Raw genomic sequence first — 17,238 nt, forward strand, 5'->3', positions numbered from 1 at the left:
TCATATGGATGCCTCTCACAGTGCTGTTACAGTTGAACAACAATGGCCCCCACCATACCACTCATTCTGTTTTGTCATTCATCTGCCAGTGGACTGCGGGATCAAGGTTTACCTCATGTTTTAGCACCTGTGCATTGGGATTTTCCAAATATGGTTCCGACCAAAGCGACTAAATGTCAGTCCCGCAAGACACATTATTATGTCACTCATATCCCAGCTTCACCGGGCATCACAACTGGCTCATTTCCCATCCAGCACCATGCTTCACATTTGCAACACCTGCACCCAGCACCAAAATACAACTATTAACTTGGAGAACACTTTTGTCACAACCTCGCCTCAGCAAGGTCAGATGCCACTGCCTCCTAGTTCAAGTGACATCACACATGCGTCAGCAGCGTTGCAAAGGTGTAGACATCTGCACAAACTCCATGAGACACAGACAGTGACACTCGATAATAATTGAACCACACTTTACTTTTTTACACTTCCAAAACCTATTGCACACTCTCACATACATTTTCCACCATCTCGGACATCTGGCATGGGGAAAGACATACCTACTGCGTCAGCCCCAGAACAGCACTCACACACACGGCCATTCTTTGAATAGCCACTCAAGTCCTACAGGTGTTGGTTCTACACACATTGTTGCATGATGCTGATGCCTCCCATGCCACATCATAACCCACCTCACCCTATGCCAAGTCGCATTTCCTGCCTGTCCCACACACCAACACTCCCACTCCCCGTGCACCGTGCTACTCACACCTTGTGATGGTGCCTTACAGTCAAACCACTGATGACCATCATACCATCCACCGCCATCCACAACTACCATTGTTCTGCCTGCCTGGATTCTCCTTGCACTGGGTTTTCCCTCAGCAGGCATTTGATGTCAGCTAGTGGAATTATTGGGGATGATGAGAGTTCACCACTCCTTTTAACCACCTCAGAGACAGTGCAGAACTTATTAGCAACTTGCTTTTGTATGTTCCAGCTTCTCATAAATACAAAACTGCCATGACAGCACTGTTACAACGATTAAACACCCGAGCAACAGCTACATCTCATCTCAAAGAGACTGCTTTTGGCAACAGAACGCTATCTTCTCTTCGCTCTATTTGTCCGTGACAGGCACCTGCATACATATTTCCTCACTAATATGTGGGCTGAAGTGAGTACTCTATTGCCTGCTCACATGCCTTCTACACTGTCACCATAGCTGCTGCAACTGCAAACAGCCATTGACACTGAAATCGAAGTTGCTGGAACTGCACACACACACACACACACACACACACACACACACACACACACACACACACACACACACACATAAATACCTTGGACAGTCCTAGGGGCAGGAATAATTGACCCAGCCCTGGGAGCTCATTTCCTCTGGTACTACCAATTACTGCTGGATGGCCAGCAGCTGATCTGTGGTGTGGTAAGCAATACACTACCTGTCGGCACTGTAGAGGCTTCGGTCACACTGCTGCCACTGGACACACTGCTCAGTCTGAAGCTTCAAAGTGCTTTTCAACCAGCTATGATTAAAGGCAGCCAGGTACTCGTCATTATATCATGATAACGAGGTCATGTGCCTGAACAATGAACAACTACAGAGATGAATTGTGAACTCCACTGCATCACTACATGCAGCTCAGCAGCATGTCACTGACCTTCGTCATCTCGACACTGATCACTACGCTGGCACTACTACTATTGACGCTTCTCAGGTTAGTGAAGCATCACAACCCCCACTTGAGTGGGGCCATGTGGGATGATAAAGTCCACCACATTACAACCACACCAAGTCCACCTGTCTGTCATCACCTCCGCCGTCTAGCTCCCCAAAAACTTAAAGCAGTTAAAAGCTGTGGTGGACGAATTTTTGTGAGCTGGTGTAGTCCGCCATCAGACAGTGCTTGGGCCTCCAAAGTTAAAATAGTTCCTAAAAAGAATGTTATTTGGCGCCTGTACAGCTACCCTGTTCTGACCTTGACTGATTTTTCCCACATCTTGGCCAGGGCGAAAATTTTCAGCGTCATCGACTGCAAAACAGCATACCTGCAAATTCCAATGGCAGCCGAAAACATACCAGAAACTGTGATAATCACACCATTTGGTCTCTTTGAGTTCCTCTACATGCCATATGAACTAAAAAATGCAGCACAGACATGGCAAAAATTTATTGATAGAGTATTGATCAGTTTGCCTTTTTCTTATGCCTATCTTTTCGCAAAATGAGTAAGACTATGACCACCACATGTGTATCATCCTTTATAAACTGGCCTCTCACGGGACCATGATAAACGATGACAAGTGCCAATTTCAGCAACCCCATGTGACCTTTGTCAGACACCACGTCAGCGCATCTGGAGTGCATGCTACTCCTGAAAAAACTGACCATATATGCCTCTTCCTACGTCCCAACAACTACCCAGAACTGCGTAGCCTTTTGTGCGTTACAAATTTCTACAGGAAACAACTGCCACACGTCACTGAGACTTTGCTACCACTCACCCAACCACTGCGTGTTAAGAACACATCTGGTAAGCAGTGCCTCAATTGGGCACTGCAAATGGCCTTCTACAAAATAAAAGAACACCTGTTACATACCATAATCCTTGTCCACCCATCTCCCAACACACGTTTAATTATCATATCTGATGCTAGCAATCACATGATTGGGGCTGCTTTACAGCAAGAGATTTGTGAAATCACTCAGTGGCTCAGGTTTTTCTTGCATAAACTTGCTGACACCCAGAAAAAATGGTCCACATTTGACTGCAAACTAATAGCCATAATAAAGCAGTTTGTCATTTTCAAAGTGGAGTTGAGGGGAGACAGCTTACCATGTATATATAGACCATTGCCCATTGGCTGACACATTCCAAAACCCGTCAGTGTTGTGCAGCAAGGAGATTCCACCACCTATATTTGATAGCACAGTTGATTACTGATGTGCAGTACATTAAAGGTGCCAATAATATAGTGGCAGACTATCTTTCCCATATCAAAGCTACCTGCACCTAGTGGGACTTCAATAGGATCTCAGATGCACAAGCAACAGATGCCGATCTCCACAGTTTGTTTAACAAACCAGACGCTGGACTCCAATTGCGACAACACATGCTATCCAGTGCAACCAAACAAATTTGGTGTGACGTTTCAAACAGACAGGTCCAACCAGTCATCCCAGAGCTGTATCACAGGACAATGTTTGATCTTCCCCACAATCTTGCACATCTAGGTATGCACATACCGTACACCTCATCACAGAATGGTTTGCCTGACCAAGCATTCAAAAGGATTATGCCATGTGGGCCAGGACTTGCATTCCATGTCAGCAAACAAAAACTGGCCATCACGCACAGGCCTAATTTCGTAAAGTCCTTATTCCAAATGGGCAGTTCCAGCACACCCACATTGAGATCATAGGTCCACTGTCCGAATCACAGAGTTACAGTTACATTCTGTCAGTGATAGATTGGTTGACATAGTGTGTGGAGGCCATGCCCTTTTCCGACATATCAGCAGAGACAGTAGCAAAGAATTTCATCAACAGTTGGGTTGCCATATTTGGCTGCCCAGCCTTCTTAACGTTGGACCAGGGTCAACAATTCGAATACCAACTGTTCAGTGATCTATGCCACCTATGCCGATGCCACCAGTTCCACACATCTGCCAAGCACACCCAATCCAATGACCTCATCAGATGGAGGCATTGGACAGTGAAAGCTGCTGTCATGTGACACTCAGAATTGTGGGTGGAGGCCTTTCCATGAGTTATCCTAGACATTCACACAGCACATAAAGATGACCATGATGTGTCACTCATGATACAAACACTCGTGCCATTGAAACTGGTGAAAAACAAACAATAGTGTTGGTGAACTGACTTAAACCAGCATGGACTTAAGCAGGCCCGTCACAGGAGACACTCCCCACTCCACTGCCTCCTGTCAGTTTCCAAGTGCATGTGAATCTCCACGATTTTCTGATGATGACATATCCGTAACATTATGCATTACCGACCTGCATGGACACGCAGTCAGGTGCAAGCACTGTCACACACACAGTTTCGTGTTCACCATTCCTGTCCTACCAGATGTTGATGAGGCACAATTCACCTCCTGCCTTTCAGCAGATGGTACACTCACTGTCACCTCTCCAGCTTACACTGCTATAGGCCCTGCAATGCCTCCTGTTAATGCAACAATGCAAGACAATGTTTCTAATACACCCTCCTCTTCAAATACCACCACCAAGCCAACAACAATTAAAAATGCTGCCGAGACTACATCCTTGTCTGCTAACACTGCTGGCAGCAACCCATTAGTCGCACCAGCAATGTTGTGCTCTGGGCATTCCCTGCACCTCTGGTACACCTTGCTGACTATGATGTGTCTTCCATCACACATTGCATCCACCATTTTACAGCTGCCTACATCACCTCCGACAGGTGATGCCCCAACTCAGTCTCTCCTCATGTGCTCCCACACTCCGGGGAGGGGGACACACCTCTGTGGTAGCATAACATATCTGACTCAGTAAAAGAAGGATCGCTGTCCCATGAGACACTGGTAGTTAGTATGCTCTGTATGCTAATAATGATTACATGAGTTACGTATATTGTGCTCACCAATAAATAGTATGGAAATCACATCACCATGCTATGTCAGTATTCTGCTGTCAAACCGCTGGTACTCCATTTCCCACACACACATTTATTCACACAAACATCCACACCTAACACAGACACATTACCACCATCTCCAGCAGGTTGGGCCGAGCTGCTGTATATGGTGGCCATGTGTGTGTGACGTTTGTTTGCTTAGGTGATCTTTTTCTTTGTATTGATGATATTCCAACCTGGAGTTTCTATTGTTTGATAGAGTAATATGCTTGTTATTATTACTTTTTTGTTTGCTGTGGACTTGACTTTTTTCAGAGTCAGTAATTTTTATACTTTCAGTGATAAATTTAAGTCTACTAGTTATTTTGTTACCTATGGTTCTAAATGAAATGCTTTCATTTAATGTTTCACAAAGTTACTACTGGTTGAAATACATTTAGTTACTACTACTTGAAATATGGTTGTTAAAAGGACATTATACCTCTCTTACATTAGTACTAAATACGCTTAAATTTTTTCATTGCTTTCATTGAATGAAATTTTCCCATAAGTATTGGTAGTTCAGTCAGCAATGCAGAGTGGTCAGTGATTCTAAAATCTTCAAATATGTAATTACTTAAATGTTATCAATACAAGTTTTCTGATTTTGTATTTACTCTAGTAGCTTAAGAAAAAAATTACTTGGAGCCATAATATAACTTTCTGTCAAGGAATTTTGATGTATCATTGCCTTCCACTATAATATTAATGTTGAAGTTACCAGCTATTACTGTCCTTCTCCTTTTTCTTGACAGATTTATAAGAAGGCACTGGAATTTGACAAAAGTTCCATTGTTGTGTCACTAGTACTCCATAAGTAGAAACTATTATGGCATTTAAGTCCCTTAGCTTGATACTGCAGTTCTCAAATATACACTCTTCATTCAAGTATTTAAAATAATTTCTCATTTTGTAATTTCCTATATGACTCTTTTTTTTAGCCATTTCAAAAGAAAGAATTTTTATTTATTTATTCATATGGCTCACATGCAGTTTAAAATTACAGATAACAGGAATATGAAAATACAAAGCTACATGTAAAACTAACTAAATGTCAATATCTAGATCATCAGCTTTCATGAGGTTGCTCCAATGCTCCTGGTAGGAACGCAAGTGGCAGTCATCTCTGCTGTGCTTGATTGTCTGTTTCGGAGTCCCACAGTCACAAACCGGAGAATCTGTAGCACCCCATTTGTAAAGAGAGTCTGCACATCATCCATGCCCAGTGTGAGGTATGTTCACTTTGACCAATAGTTTCCCATCGATTTCTGTGCCAGCAGTATCATAATTGTACTTTAGGAACCACTCATGCTCTTCAGGATTTTCAGTAAGTTGACAGCTTTGGTTCCACAGGTCTCTCATACCAGTATTACTGGCATCTAGTTCTTCTGCTTACCATAATGGTGGGTTTCTTGAACGGAGTTTATTTCATCATAAACTTGGTATGTCTTTTGGTATGGGTAATTCCAGGTTCTCCTGTGTCTTGCTGTATCCCCTAAGAAAGGCCTCACCTCTGCGGATTGTGGGTGGATGGATGTTACTCAGCAGAGGAAGCCAATAAATCAGTGATCATCAGATTTTCCCAGTTATTAACCGCACAGTGTGGTTCAGCTGGATGTTGATCAAGTTAGTGTGGCAGCTGTTTAGCCACACTGGGGCACAATACTCGGCTGCTGAGAAGACCAGCACAATGGATTATGTGCACAAGATATCTGCTGAAGCTCCACACATCAGTCTACACAATTTTTGATTAATATTGTTATGAGTTTTTATCTTGGCAGCAGCATTTTCAAGATTTTTCTATATGAAAGGGTGTGGTCAAGGGTGACACCAAGGTATTTGGGGTACTTGTCATGGCAAAGAGGGTTTCTGTTAAGTTTCACTCTGAAAGAAAATTGTTTAATTCATGTCCATGTAGTAACCAATAAAAGTTATATGAATAAATGTTTGTTGTAAAGCAAACTGTGAATTATGTTGCTGTTGCTGGGCTAATCTTTTCAACTCACAGCACTGTGATCTATCCTTGTTAGTGTCATTTCAAACCTTCAGTGTTAATTCACATGAACAAGTTGTACACATTCTAATCCATTTCCTGTGGAGTTGATTGGCAGTTTCTATAATTGAAGCCCAACTTATGAAGACATTAGGTGAGCCTAATGTCGAATTTTTAAATCATGATCTTCTAGAGAAGCAGACTGCACATAACTCGTCACATTCCTTCGTGTTTTCTTTCTATATACCCTCACTTCATGTTCATGAATGTTGTGAGATTCAGAGATAAGCCTAGTGCACATGGAGCATTATGCCTTCTGTTTGGTGCCATGGTTCACTAGGAATCATAGAAAATTCACATACTTTTGTATAACTGTAGCTATGCCTTATGTGTATAAGATGAATACTGTTGCCCTTCCAGACTGAAGGGGCACTGAGAGTTGATAGCACACCTAAAGGGTCAGGTATTGCCTAGCTGTTGTTCAGACTAAGTAGCCAACTGAACTGGTGAGCTTGCACACCAACCACTATTTCTACTGTAAACAGTGGTGTGTTCTAATATGGGAGTATGTGGGTTTTGCTTGGAGATTAAGATGTAAAACAAAGATCAGACCCACATATAACAGAGGAAGTCTGCTAGCAGGACAACTACTGCTCAGACTAAAAAAATGTATAATTAACAAATTTTAAAGAAAATTGTATAATTTAACAATGGAATTATAGAACCCATTGAACATTTTTTTGTATTTTGGGTAGTTAACAGCTGGATGGACAGAAATAAAAATGAACAGAATTTGTGGTACAGACTGTGGTCATTTTGTAAAATGTGAAATGAAACATAGATTAGCCCATTGGAGACACTGTGTTGCCTAACAGAAGACAAGGTGCAACTTGATTGAAAGCAAGGAGGGCTCAACAACAAGCATCACAATGCTGTGAAATAAGGAAAGAATATAAAATTTGTGAAGCTGTGTTGATAATGTTTTCATTTGCACAACCAGCAGTTTTTTTACTTATGAATCAGTCTAGCAGCATTTTTTCAGAGGTAATGGTAGTTAAAACATCCTTCCATATAACTCATTAAGTCATAGATAGCATAAAACTGAACAACTTTTATTGTCATGTCAGTGAACTAATCTTTTTTTCCATTAAACAGGGATATGTTACTAAACTCAATTTTTTTTGTCTGAGATTTTATTTTAATTACAAAAGGAAATATGTCTGATTTGAATTTAAACCCATTAACAAGGGTTACTAAACTTTAGAAGGGCAAACACACCAGCTTTTCCTGAATAAATTTGAAAGAGTGGGATGGTGTGGTGGAGGCCTGCCTCAGAATATATTGAGAAATTGCTGTTCATATGACACATGTTATCTCCATCAGTGTACAGCAAACACAAGTAGCAGTAGTAGTAGTAATAATAATAATAATAATAATAATAATAATATCTGCCATGGGTGTATAAGGAGAATTCATTTGAGAAAACTGTTAATTTCCAAAGAGATGGATGTGAATTTTAGAACTGGCAATAGACACATTTAGAGTAGAAAAATCTTTTTGTAGCTTTTGGAACTGTTAATTTCTTCCTCAGGTAAGAAAGAAGCATTGATTTTGGAAGACTGGTAGTGAGGACTTTGGGATGAGAGAGTCTCATCTGTCTTCCACTTGTACTTGTGTGTTTTGGCAGTACTAGAATTTCACCTCCTGCAGATATGTACTGCCCACATATTCTGTCTCCTTGTAGTTACATAGACATCAGAGTCAGTTGTTTTACTGCCTACAGTCATTTTCATGCACCCAAATCTCACATCCACTTGGTAGTGAGCAGCTGTATATGGTCAGACTCAGGCTGCTGCTCCATCCATATTCGCCCAGTGTCAAGTCACACAAATGCCTGATGCTACTACATCTGGTTCAGTGACATTGTCATCCTCCTGGCCATCAGTTTCTTCTCTCACACTTTAAATGATTTAATTGTCATTGAGAATTTGAAATCCAGGGTGTGAAGAGTCACAACAAGCCAGTCACTGCACTGCAATGCAGTCAGAACATTTAAGAATTTTCAAAAGGATCTTTCTTATGTCTTCAAGTGATATTTTGTCCCCTGCTGTTTCTCTTTCTTCCTCTTTCTTTTCATGATTCTTCTTTTCATCTTTCTGTGCCTCATCTTTGGTTGAAATAGCTTTCAATTTATTCCAATGTCTTTTTAATGTGATTGTCTTCACCGGATTCCACAGTTCTGTCATTGTGTATGAGAATTCTTTTAAATTGCCACAGTGCATTCTTCATTTCCATCTTTTATCTAAAGCTTCCTCAACAGCTGTCTTCTGTCATGTCATTTCATAGTTTCATAACTAGTTGGTCCATTAACTAAACTAAACTAAACTCCGTCCAAACAGGCCTTCAAAGATCATAACGGTATTGACCGACCACCGTGTCATCCTCAGCCTATAGGCATCACTGGATGAGGATATGGATGGGCGTGCGGTCAGCACACTGCTCTCCCCACTGTTGTCAGTTAAGTAGCTCCTCAATTTGCATCACAAGGGCTGAGTGCACCCCACTTGTCAACAGTGCACAGCAGACGGAACGGGCAGCTATCCAAGTGCTAGCAAAGTCCGACAGTGCTTAACTTTGGTGATCTGACAGGAACTGATGTTACCACTGTGGCATGGCCATTGGCTAATTGGTCCATTGGCTGCAGCAAAATCGCTACATTCAGTGGCAGCAAGACTGTTTTGAAATGTTCATCTCCTCATCTTCTCTATCAAGAAATACTTCTGTACGCGATGTGGTTGCAGTGTCCAGAATTAATGTCACCTTACTCCCCCCCCCCCTTTTTTTCTTCAGGGATGAAAATTGAATAGTAGCAGTCATCGAAGGCTTTGGCTGATTCTTGTAAAAGATTTAAGATTTTTCACATTTTTGAAAGCCTGGTGCTTTTTCAATTTTCCTATCAACTGAAGGAATACTTTGTGGTTACCTGTAGAGTTGGAACAGCTCAGTACAGTAACAAGGTCTTTACTAACCTTAAGGCAACAAGCTCTAGTTTCCCTTTTAGGAGCTATGTTGTTTCATACAAAGTCTTCCAAATAAGGCCTGTCTCATCTTTGTTGCATAAAAATTCAGGGTCATAAGATTCTGCTTCAGTTCTGAATTTTTTAATAAAATTTTCTGCTGCTTTTTGATCTGCTGATAGTTTTTCACTACTTAAATCCAACTCATGAATACAATGCCTTGCCTTGAACGACTGTAGCCAACAATTGCTCACTTCAAATGAAGGCAAACTGTTGATTTGATTGCCTGAAAGTTTTACTTTTTGTCAAACTACTGGCCCTGAAAGAGTGTTTCACAATGCTTGCTGCTGCAAAAACCACTTAAATGTGGCCTCTTTGAGCTTTTGTTTTTTGCTGTTTTCATTGCTTGACTCAAAGAACTCCCACCTTCATTCTCAAGGACAGACTCAAAGTTTAAAACTTAGAAGTTTTTTGTGTCTGAAACTGTTGAGTTCCCACATGAAATGCCTCAGCTACTTGCTTACCACTCAAAATTTTATCTAATTGTTCAAGGATTTTCATTTTGTCTACCAATGATGAGACAGCACATTTCCTTTTAGAAGATGTATGCTACTCAATAATTAAAACACATCTATGAAACTAAACAAAACAAAAACAAGACATGAAAGACAGAATGTGTAGCAACAAATTGATATAACCAGTAAGGTAATGACACAAACTGATGTAGTCAGGCACCACAAACACAGCCGGCCGGGGTGGCTGAGCGGTTCTAGGCGCTACAGTCTGGAACCGCGAGACCGTTACGGTCGCAGGTTCGAATTCTGCCTCAGGCATGGATGTGTGTGATGTCCTTAGGTTAGTTAGGTTTAAGTAGTTCTAAGTTCTAGGGGACTCATGACCTCAGAAGTTTAGTCCCATAGTGCTCAGAGCCATTTGAACCACAAACACAACATTGCACATATTGCACATACAGCAATGCACATAATGTATTCATTGTTCACTGGAAAATTTAGTATGTTTGCTGTGGACTGATTTTAGAATGCAAAAAAAAAAAAAAAAACATACAATGTACTGCACAAAGTAATAACTATTGAATGAAGTCAGCAGTTTTAGTCATACAGTTCAGATTTAATTTTCTGACAGCAATCTGGATAATTGGTGATCCAGACGGTTGGAGTTTGGATAACTGGAGTTCTGTTGTATATTTTTCACATAACAGCATTTAAAATACTGCATCTGTACAGACTCACTCAACAAAATGGAAAGATAACGATGAGTAAATTTAGTCTGATAAGTGACTGAAGAATTTAATTCTTGTCAAATGTATAAAGTTATGTCTCAAAATTTCTGGGTAGTACTTACCTTCCTGTGCCAATATTGTAAGTACTGCTGACAGATACAAAACAAGAGTAGAATAATAGTTTCTTCCTCGTTGAAGATAGAAAGATAGATTGTGTATGTTTAAAAAGGGATGGCACGTCACTCAGACCCCAATGTGGTAAGAATCGACCTGTTGTGGTAATAACCCTGCTCTTTCATTTGGCTGCTTGGTTTCTTTCCCTTTACTTTACCTTTTGTTTGGTCACACTCATCGGTAGCACAACTGACTCCTGATTTTTGTATGGAAAAATAGAGAGAGTTAAACAGTTTAGTTTAATTATTTGTACATTCCAGTTATTATGACTGCACTGTCGCATTATCGTGCAGACAGTTATACAATGATATCATGGACAAAGTCATTATGTTATTTGCAGATGGGCAATCTTTTCCTGAACTCATTCAAAGAGCTAAATCCTTCTACTGAATGTGCAGTCAGTGGTTTGAAGAAAATGAGATGTAGCACGTCACATTGAAAATATCTCTCCAGTGACATCAGTGAATGGAATGAAGATTCTATGGCAGGCTGCTGCAACAAACTCCCATGCTAAATGCTGAATTACTCCTATTGCATAGACTACTGTAGTAACAATCATCACCCAATCTGCAAAACAAAACATGCTGTAGACAACGTCTATGTATATGTTTATGTAATTTATTGCCGAGAGCAGCTTTTAGTCAGCAATCAGAGAAAGTTCAGGTCATTTGAATGTTGCATTAATGCAGAAAAAACTTTGGTTTTCATTTCTGCTCGTGATTTGAAAAGACAGCTTGCAAGGAGCTGTCATGCCAGCCCATTTAACATTTCACAGTGAAAGATAATGTTGTGTGGAAGTGAGATAGCTACAAGTAATTAACCTGTGAAAGCAGGTGAGCTGTCAGGCTAGAGCAGTGCTCACCATTCCTGATTCAGTACGGAACAGATCACAGGTGAGCTAGCTCTTGTCAGCCACTCACTGCTCCCCTATCACTCCCAGCTACACACAGAATGGATCACAAGGTGATACATAGACCATCACACTTTTTACACACTTGGCTTACTAACTGATTCAGCTCACTGCCTCCTTGGCTCATGCACAAATTCAGCTTACATTTCAACGTGATTACCTTCTTGGTGCAAGGCTTTCCATCTGAGTATGGCTCACTGTGGATATTGTTCATTGTGATAATAATTCTACGTACATGCACTTTCACAGTGAAACCAGTCGTGGTCTATCACAGTGAAACCAGTCATATGGTCTACAAGCTAAGCTGCAACCACTGTGCTGCATTCTATGTAGGCATGACAATCAACAAGCTGTTTACCCTCATGAATGGCCATAGACAAACAGTGGCCAGGAAACAGGTGGACCACCCTGTTGCTGAACATGCTGTCAAAAATGATATCCCTCATTTCAATGACTGCTTCACAGCTTGTGCCATATGGATCCTTCCCACCAACACCAGCTTTTCTGAACTGTGCAGGTGGGAACTTTCCCTGCAATACATCCTACATTCCAATAATCCACCTGGCCTTAACCTTCGTTAGTCGCTGTCCTCACCCATCCAGCCCTTTCCCTGCTCCCATTCCAGGACTACACAGCCGACATTTCTCCACCACATCCATTTTATTTATTTATTTTATTTTATTATATTTTATTTATTTATTTATTTCTGTCTGTATTTCCCTCCTTCTCAGCTACTTCCCCCCCCCTCCCCACCTCTCCCCTGCCCTCCACCCAACCTGGAGCACTTCACTGTCCACCATCCCCACCATACTATCCCTCCCCTTCCCCGCCCCAGCCTCCTCCTTTCTCCCACCGTCGCCACTCCCATCATGCACTGGTGCTGCTGCTTGCAGTTGCCTGAGACTGCATTTCTGTGTGTGAGTTGCATTTGTGTCCTGAGACTACAGTCGTGTGTGTGAGTTGCATTTGTGTGTGGGGGGGGGCGGGGGGGGGGGGTGCTGTTCACAAAGGCCATTGGCCAAAAGCTTTAAATGCGAAAATCTTTTTGTCGTGTCTATTTGCGACTCAGCTCTTGTCCACTATATGGTGAGTAGCAACTTTCCTTCTCATAATATAGATATTATTTCAATGTACTTTTGGAACTATTGCTACTGTCTGTCAGACATTTTATTTCATCGGGTAATGTATCGAAAAGTTTTACAGCAGCATATTTTACCCCTTTCTGTGCCAAAGACAGGTTAGGTAGCGGATAGTGTAAGTCTTTCTTTCTGCTGGTATTATAGTCATGACTGTCACTGTTGTTTTTAAACTGGTCAATGTTGTTGAGAACAACTTTCATTACTGAGTAAATGTATTGTGAGGCTGTTGTAAGGATTCCTAATGTTTTAAACAGATGCCTACAAGATGTGCGACTATGGGCCCCTCACATTATTCTAACCACTATCTTTTGAGTAGTGAATACTTTTTGCTTAAGTGTTGAGTTACCCCAAAATATTATTCTGTATGACATCAGAGAATGAAAGTTAGCAAAGTATGAAAGTAAGCAAAGTATCTTAGGTTAGCTTACTAATTTCTATATCTTCTAAATTGGCTGAACCTAGTCACTTTAGGAGATCCAAAATATGAATTTCCCAATTAAGATTCTCATCTATATGTACACCCAAAAACTTAGTATGCTCTACCTTGGCTTCTGACTTTCGTTAATGTGTTATATTTATTGAAGGAACTGTACTCCTTGCAGCAGAAAATTAGATGTACTGTGTTTTTTCAAAGTTCAGAGCAAGCCCACTCACAGGAAACCAATTAATAACCTTTTCAACGACATTATTTGTACCATTTTCTACTCAAGTTTCTTTTACTAGATTAATAATTATGCTTGTATAATCAAAAACAGCACCAGTTTAGCTTCTTTTTTCATATAAGAAGGGAGGTCATTCGCATATATAAAGAACAGAAGGGAACCTATGATCGAACCCTGTGGAACATTTAATGTAAGTTCACCCCAGTTAGATGAAGTGGCAAACTTCTTTAAATCACTTAAACCATATAAAGAAACTTTTTGCTTCCTGTTCTATAGGTATGACTTAAACCGCTCATATGCCATTCCATTTATACCATAGAATTGTAATTTCTGTAACATGATGTCATGGTTCACCTAATCAAATGCTTTGGGTAAGTCATACAAAATTCCCATTGGTGACATTTTACTATTTAAAGACTCTATTATGTGGGCAGTGAAATTGTATATTGCTGTGTCAGTAGAATGGCAATTTTGAAATCCCAACTGTGATTTACTAAGTATCCCATTTCTGCTGGGATGGCTAACCACTCTTGAGTACATTACTGTCCCGATAATTTTTGAAAATACTGTAACCAAGGATTGTTGATATTTATACTTTACTGGGATGGCATAAAAATATCTGACACTAACGTTAATATTTGAGTGTCCAAAGTGATGATGGTAAGCATTAATTGCATTTTAGCACTACACACACTGAGTGCAGCAGATGACAGTTTCAACATTCTACGCCACAGGTTGAGTTGTTGTGACAGGTAAGGTGGCACTTTGACTTTGTTCCATGGTGCAATTGATGCAATGCTAATGGTGGGCTAAATTTTTATAGGAAGCTCCAAATTGAGTGCGGAGGTCACCATGTGCACTGTCCATGACTTTGTCAGTTCTTGCTGGCTTTGTCACCTCACATTTAATGGCCTGCTTGGCATTCATCTTCTTAGCTTGTAGGTACATTAACCACAATGAAAATTATGCATATAATGATCCAAGGGAAAAAAACAAGATACAATTGACACTCAGTTAGTATACATAAAAAAAGCATGGAGTGTGATTATGTCAGAGCAGGGTGGAAGCGCAGATAGCAGTAAACAGTAGCTATAGAGAATGTACTGTCTCTGTCAGTGACTATGTTTTACACTTGGAATAATCTCACTGCCACAATACTATTGCTGTTGCAGGGAAGCAAGAATTGGATGAATAAAAAGATGCTGGCAAAATACAAGCAACAGAGAAGAAGTTCTTGGGGAAAGTGAAGTTCTGCACAAGAAGAGATTTAATAAAAAACGAAAAAGTGAGGAATGAATTGAACATACAGGCTATCTATTAATGAGGAAATAACTGAATATGGAGAGGAGGAAACAAAATTTGAATAGAATGAGAAATGAAAGACTGCCCAAGAAGATCCCAAACTGCAACATGAAAGGAACGAGAGAGATGGGTCAACCAAGGAAATGATAGACATAAATTTTGTGAAGATGGAACAAACAGATACCTGTTACCTGTACGTAAGACTGTGACTGTCATTCATGAATTTTGCTTTATTTCTTATTAATAAACTTTACAAGGGGGTCAGTGTATTGTGAGGCTGTAGTCAGTAAGCACATCTGTGCTTAGTGCTTTCTATGAAAGGTTGTGCAGTGCTCACTTTACAGTATCCTGATTTGGAACAAATTTTTTCTTTGCCAGTGACATGTTATCCCAGAATACGATACCGTAAGACAATGGTGAATGAAAATAGGAAAAGCAAGTCAACATTTTGACATTTTCATTTCCAAATTCTGGTATTATCCATTGCAAAAAAGTTGCAGAGCTTAAATATTTTATGGGATGTGTAACATGTGGCTTTCAGTTTTAATTCGTATCAATATAAGGACTTAAAAATTTAGAATATTGTGTTTCATTTATCAATTTATCTTCATGCATGTTTCTAAAGTTGTGGTCAGGTCTTGTGCAGTACCAGCAGTATTGTGTATTATCCATGTTCAGCAGCTGTCAAGTTGCGGAGAACCAATTATTAATTTTTAAGAAAATTTTATCTCCATTTTCGCTTGTTGAAGTCTCTCTCCTAGGCCTTATTGTAATAGAAATGGGCAAAAGCGCTGAAAAATATAGTGTATTGTTGTGGTTTATGATTCTGAGCAATTAAACATTGCCAGCATAATTTACAAAGACCACTGAAGCCACAAAATTATTACTAAAATACAAGATCCAATAAAGTTCTGTGTCATAGCTGTATGCTCTGCTGTTTGAAGGTAAAAATGTTATACAAATAAATAACAATGATTATAAAATATCCAACAGTCCACATAACACCTTCACTTTGTTTTTTTTTCCTTTCTAGAAATACTTAACCCCAAGCTATGCATAGCACAATACTAACACCTCTTCCTCTTTCTGAGCTCTACATCTCACTCATTAAGGAGGGATGCTGAATCAGTTTTTCAGGATAGCAAATGGTTAGCTGTGGTACAGAAAATGGCCCAGAGATTACCAGTGAGTGAGTGAGTGTGTGTGTGTGTGTGTGTGTAGTGAGTGAAGTGTTATGAAACAATGTGTCTATAGTGTGAGCAGTGTCTGATAGTGAGATATGAGCGAACAGTGTGGCATTCCATTATTTAATAAGTTATTTGTAAAAAATTATTGTAACCAGGAGTAAATCTAATCATTGTCTCTAACTAGAAGTCTGTAAATATATGTGTATACGAATTAGCTTATTTTAAATTGATCTAAACTTGTAAATACTGTGACATGTCACATATCCTTGTAAAAAGAGATCTACAGATGAATAAAGCTACTACTACTACTACTAACAGGACATCACTATTTGTGTTTATAATGCAGAGCATTTTGGGAGGCATCAGGAGCACTGTAGTTTCAAAACTTGTAAGCATTAGTTCAGATTTGCTAGAAAGGCTATTTACAATAAATTACAAAAGAAATAACTTAAAAATAGGGAATTTGAAGAAGTATATTTTGTATTTAATCCATGAGTTTACATCACTAGCAGAGGCATTATTGTCACATGTGAATACAATCAGCTCCTCTTTGAAACATGAAATCATTTATATAAATGTATAAAAACTGACAATTACACTGGAGCTAATAAATAGTGTTTTCTTTAGTCAAAAGGCACTTGGTAAGTTTAACTTGCTTCATCATCTTTACCACTGTCTGTTAACATCTTGCTTACACTGAAAACTTTCTCCACAACACTTGATAGTGGCTGCCTGAAAAGTTGCAGGTGTTATTAATACCTATGTGCTTGGTACAAATTATGTAAGGGTATCCACTCAGGTGTTTCGTTTCCATGTTGAAGTTTCCTGTGAATTTTGGAGTATGTTGAATCTGTGCTGCTTCCATCCTACAATAAAGTTTAAAAACACATATGAAGTGATAAAGTATTGATAAATCAGTTTTAACACAAT

General features: G+C 39.8%; 1 protein-coding gene across 1 annotated transcript in view; it reads right to left on the bottom strand.

Annotated features, from left to right (window-relative positions):
- Nucleotides 1-16,920: 16,920 nt before the first annotated feature.
- Nucleotides 16,921-17,238, bottom strand: part of LOC126235639 (Down syndrome cell adhesion molecule-like protein Dscam2) — a 167,781-nt gene continuing 167,463 nt past the window's right edge. The window contains exon 14 of the mRNA XM_049944352.1: nucleotides 16,921-17,174. Within this exon, the coding sequence (XP_049800309.1) occupies nucleotides 17,061-17,174 (114 nt within the window). The 3' untranslated portion in view covers nucleotides 16,921-17,060. The remainder of the gene's footprint in view (nucleotides 17,175-17,238) is intronic.

Source organism: Schistocerca nitens, chromosome 2 (assembly GCF_023898315.1).
Source record: "Schistocerca nitens isolate TAMUIC-IGC-003100 chromosome 2, iqSchNite1.1, whole genome shotgun sequence".
NCBI classification, from domain to species: Eukaryota; Metazoa; Arthropoda; class Insecta; order Orthoptera; family Acrididae; genus Schistocerca; species Schistocerca nitens.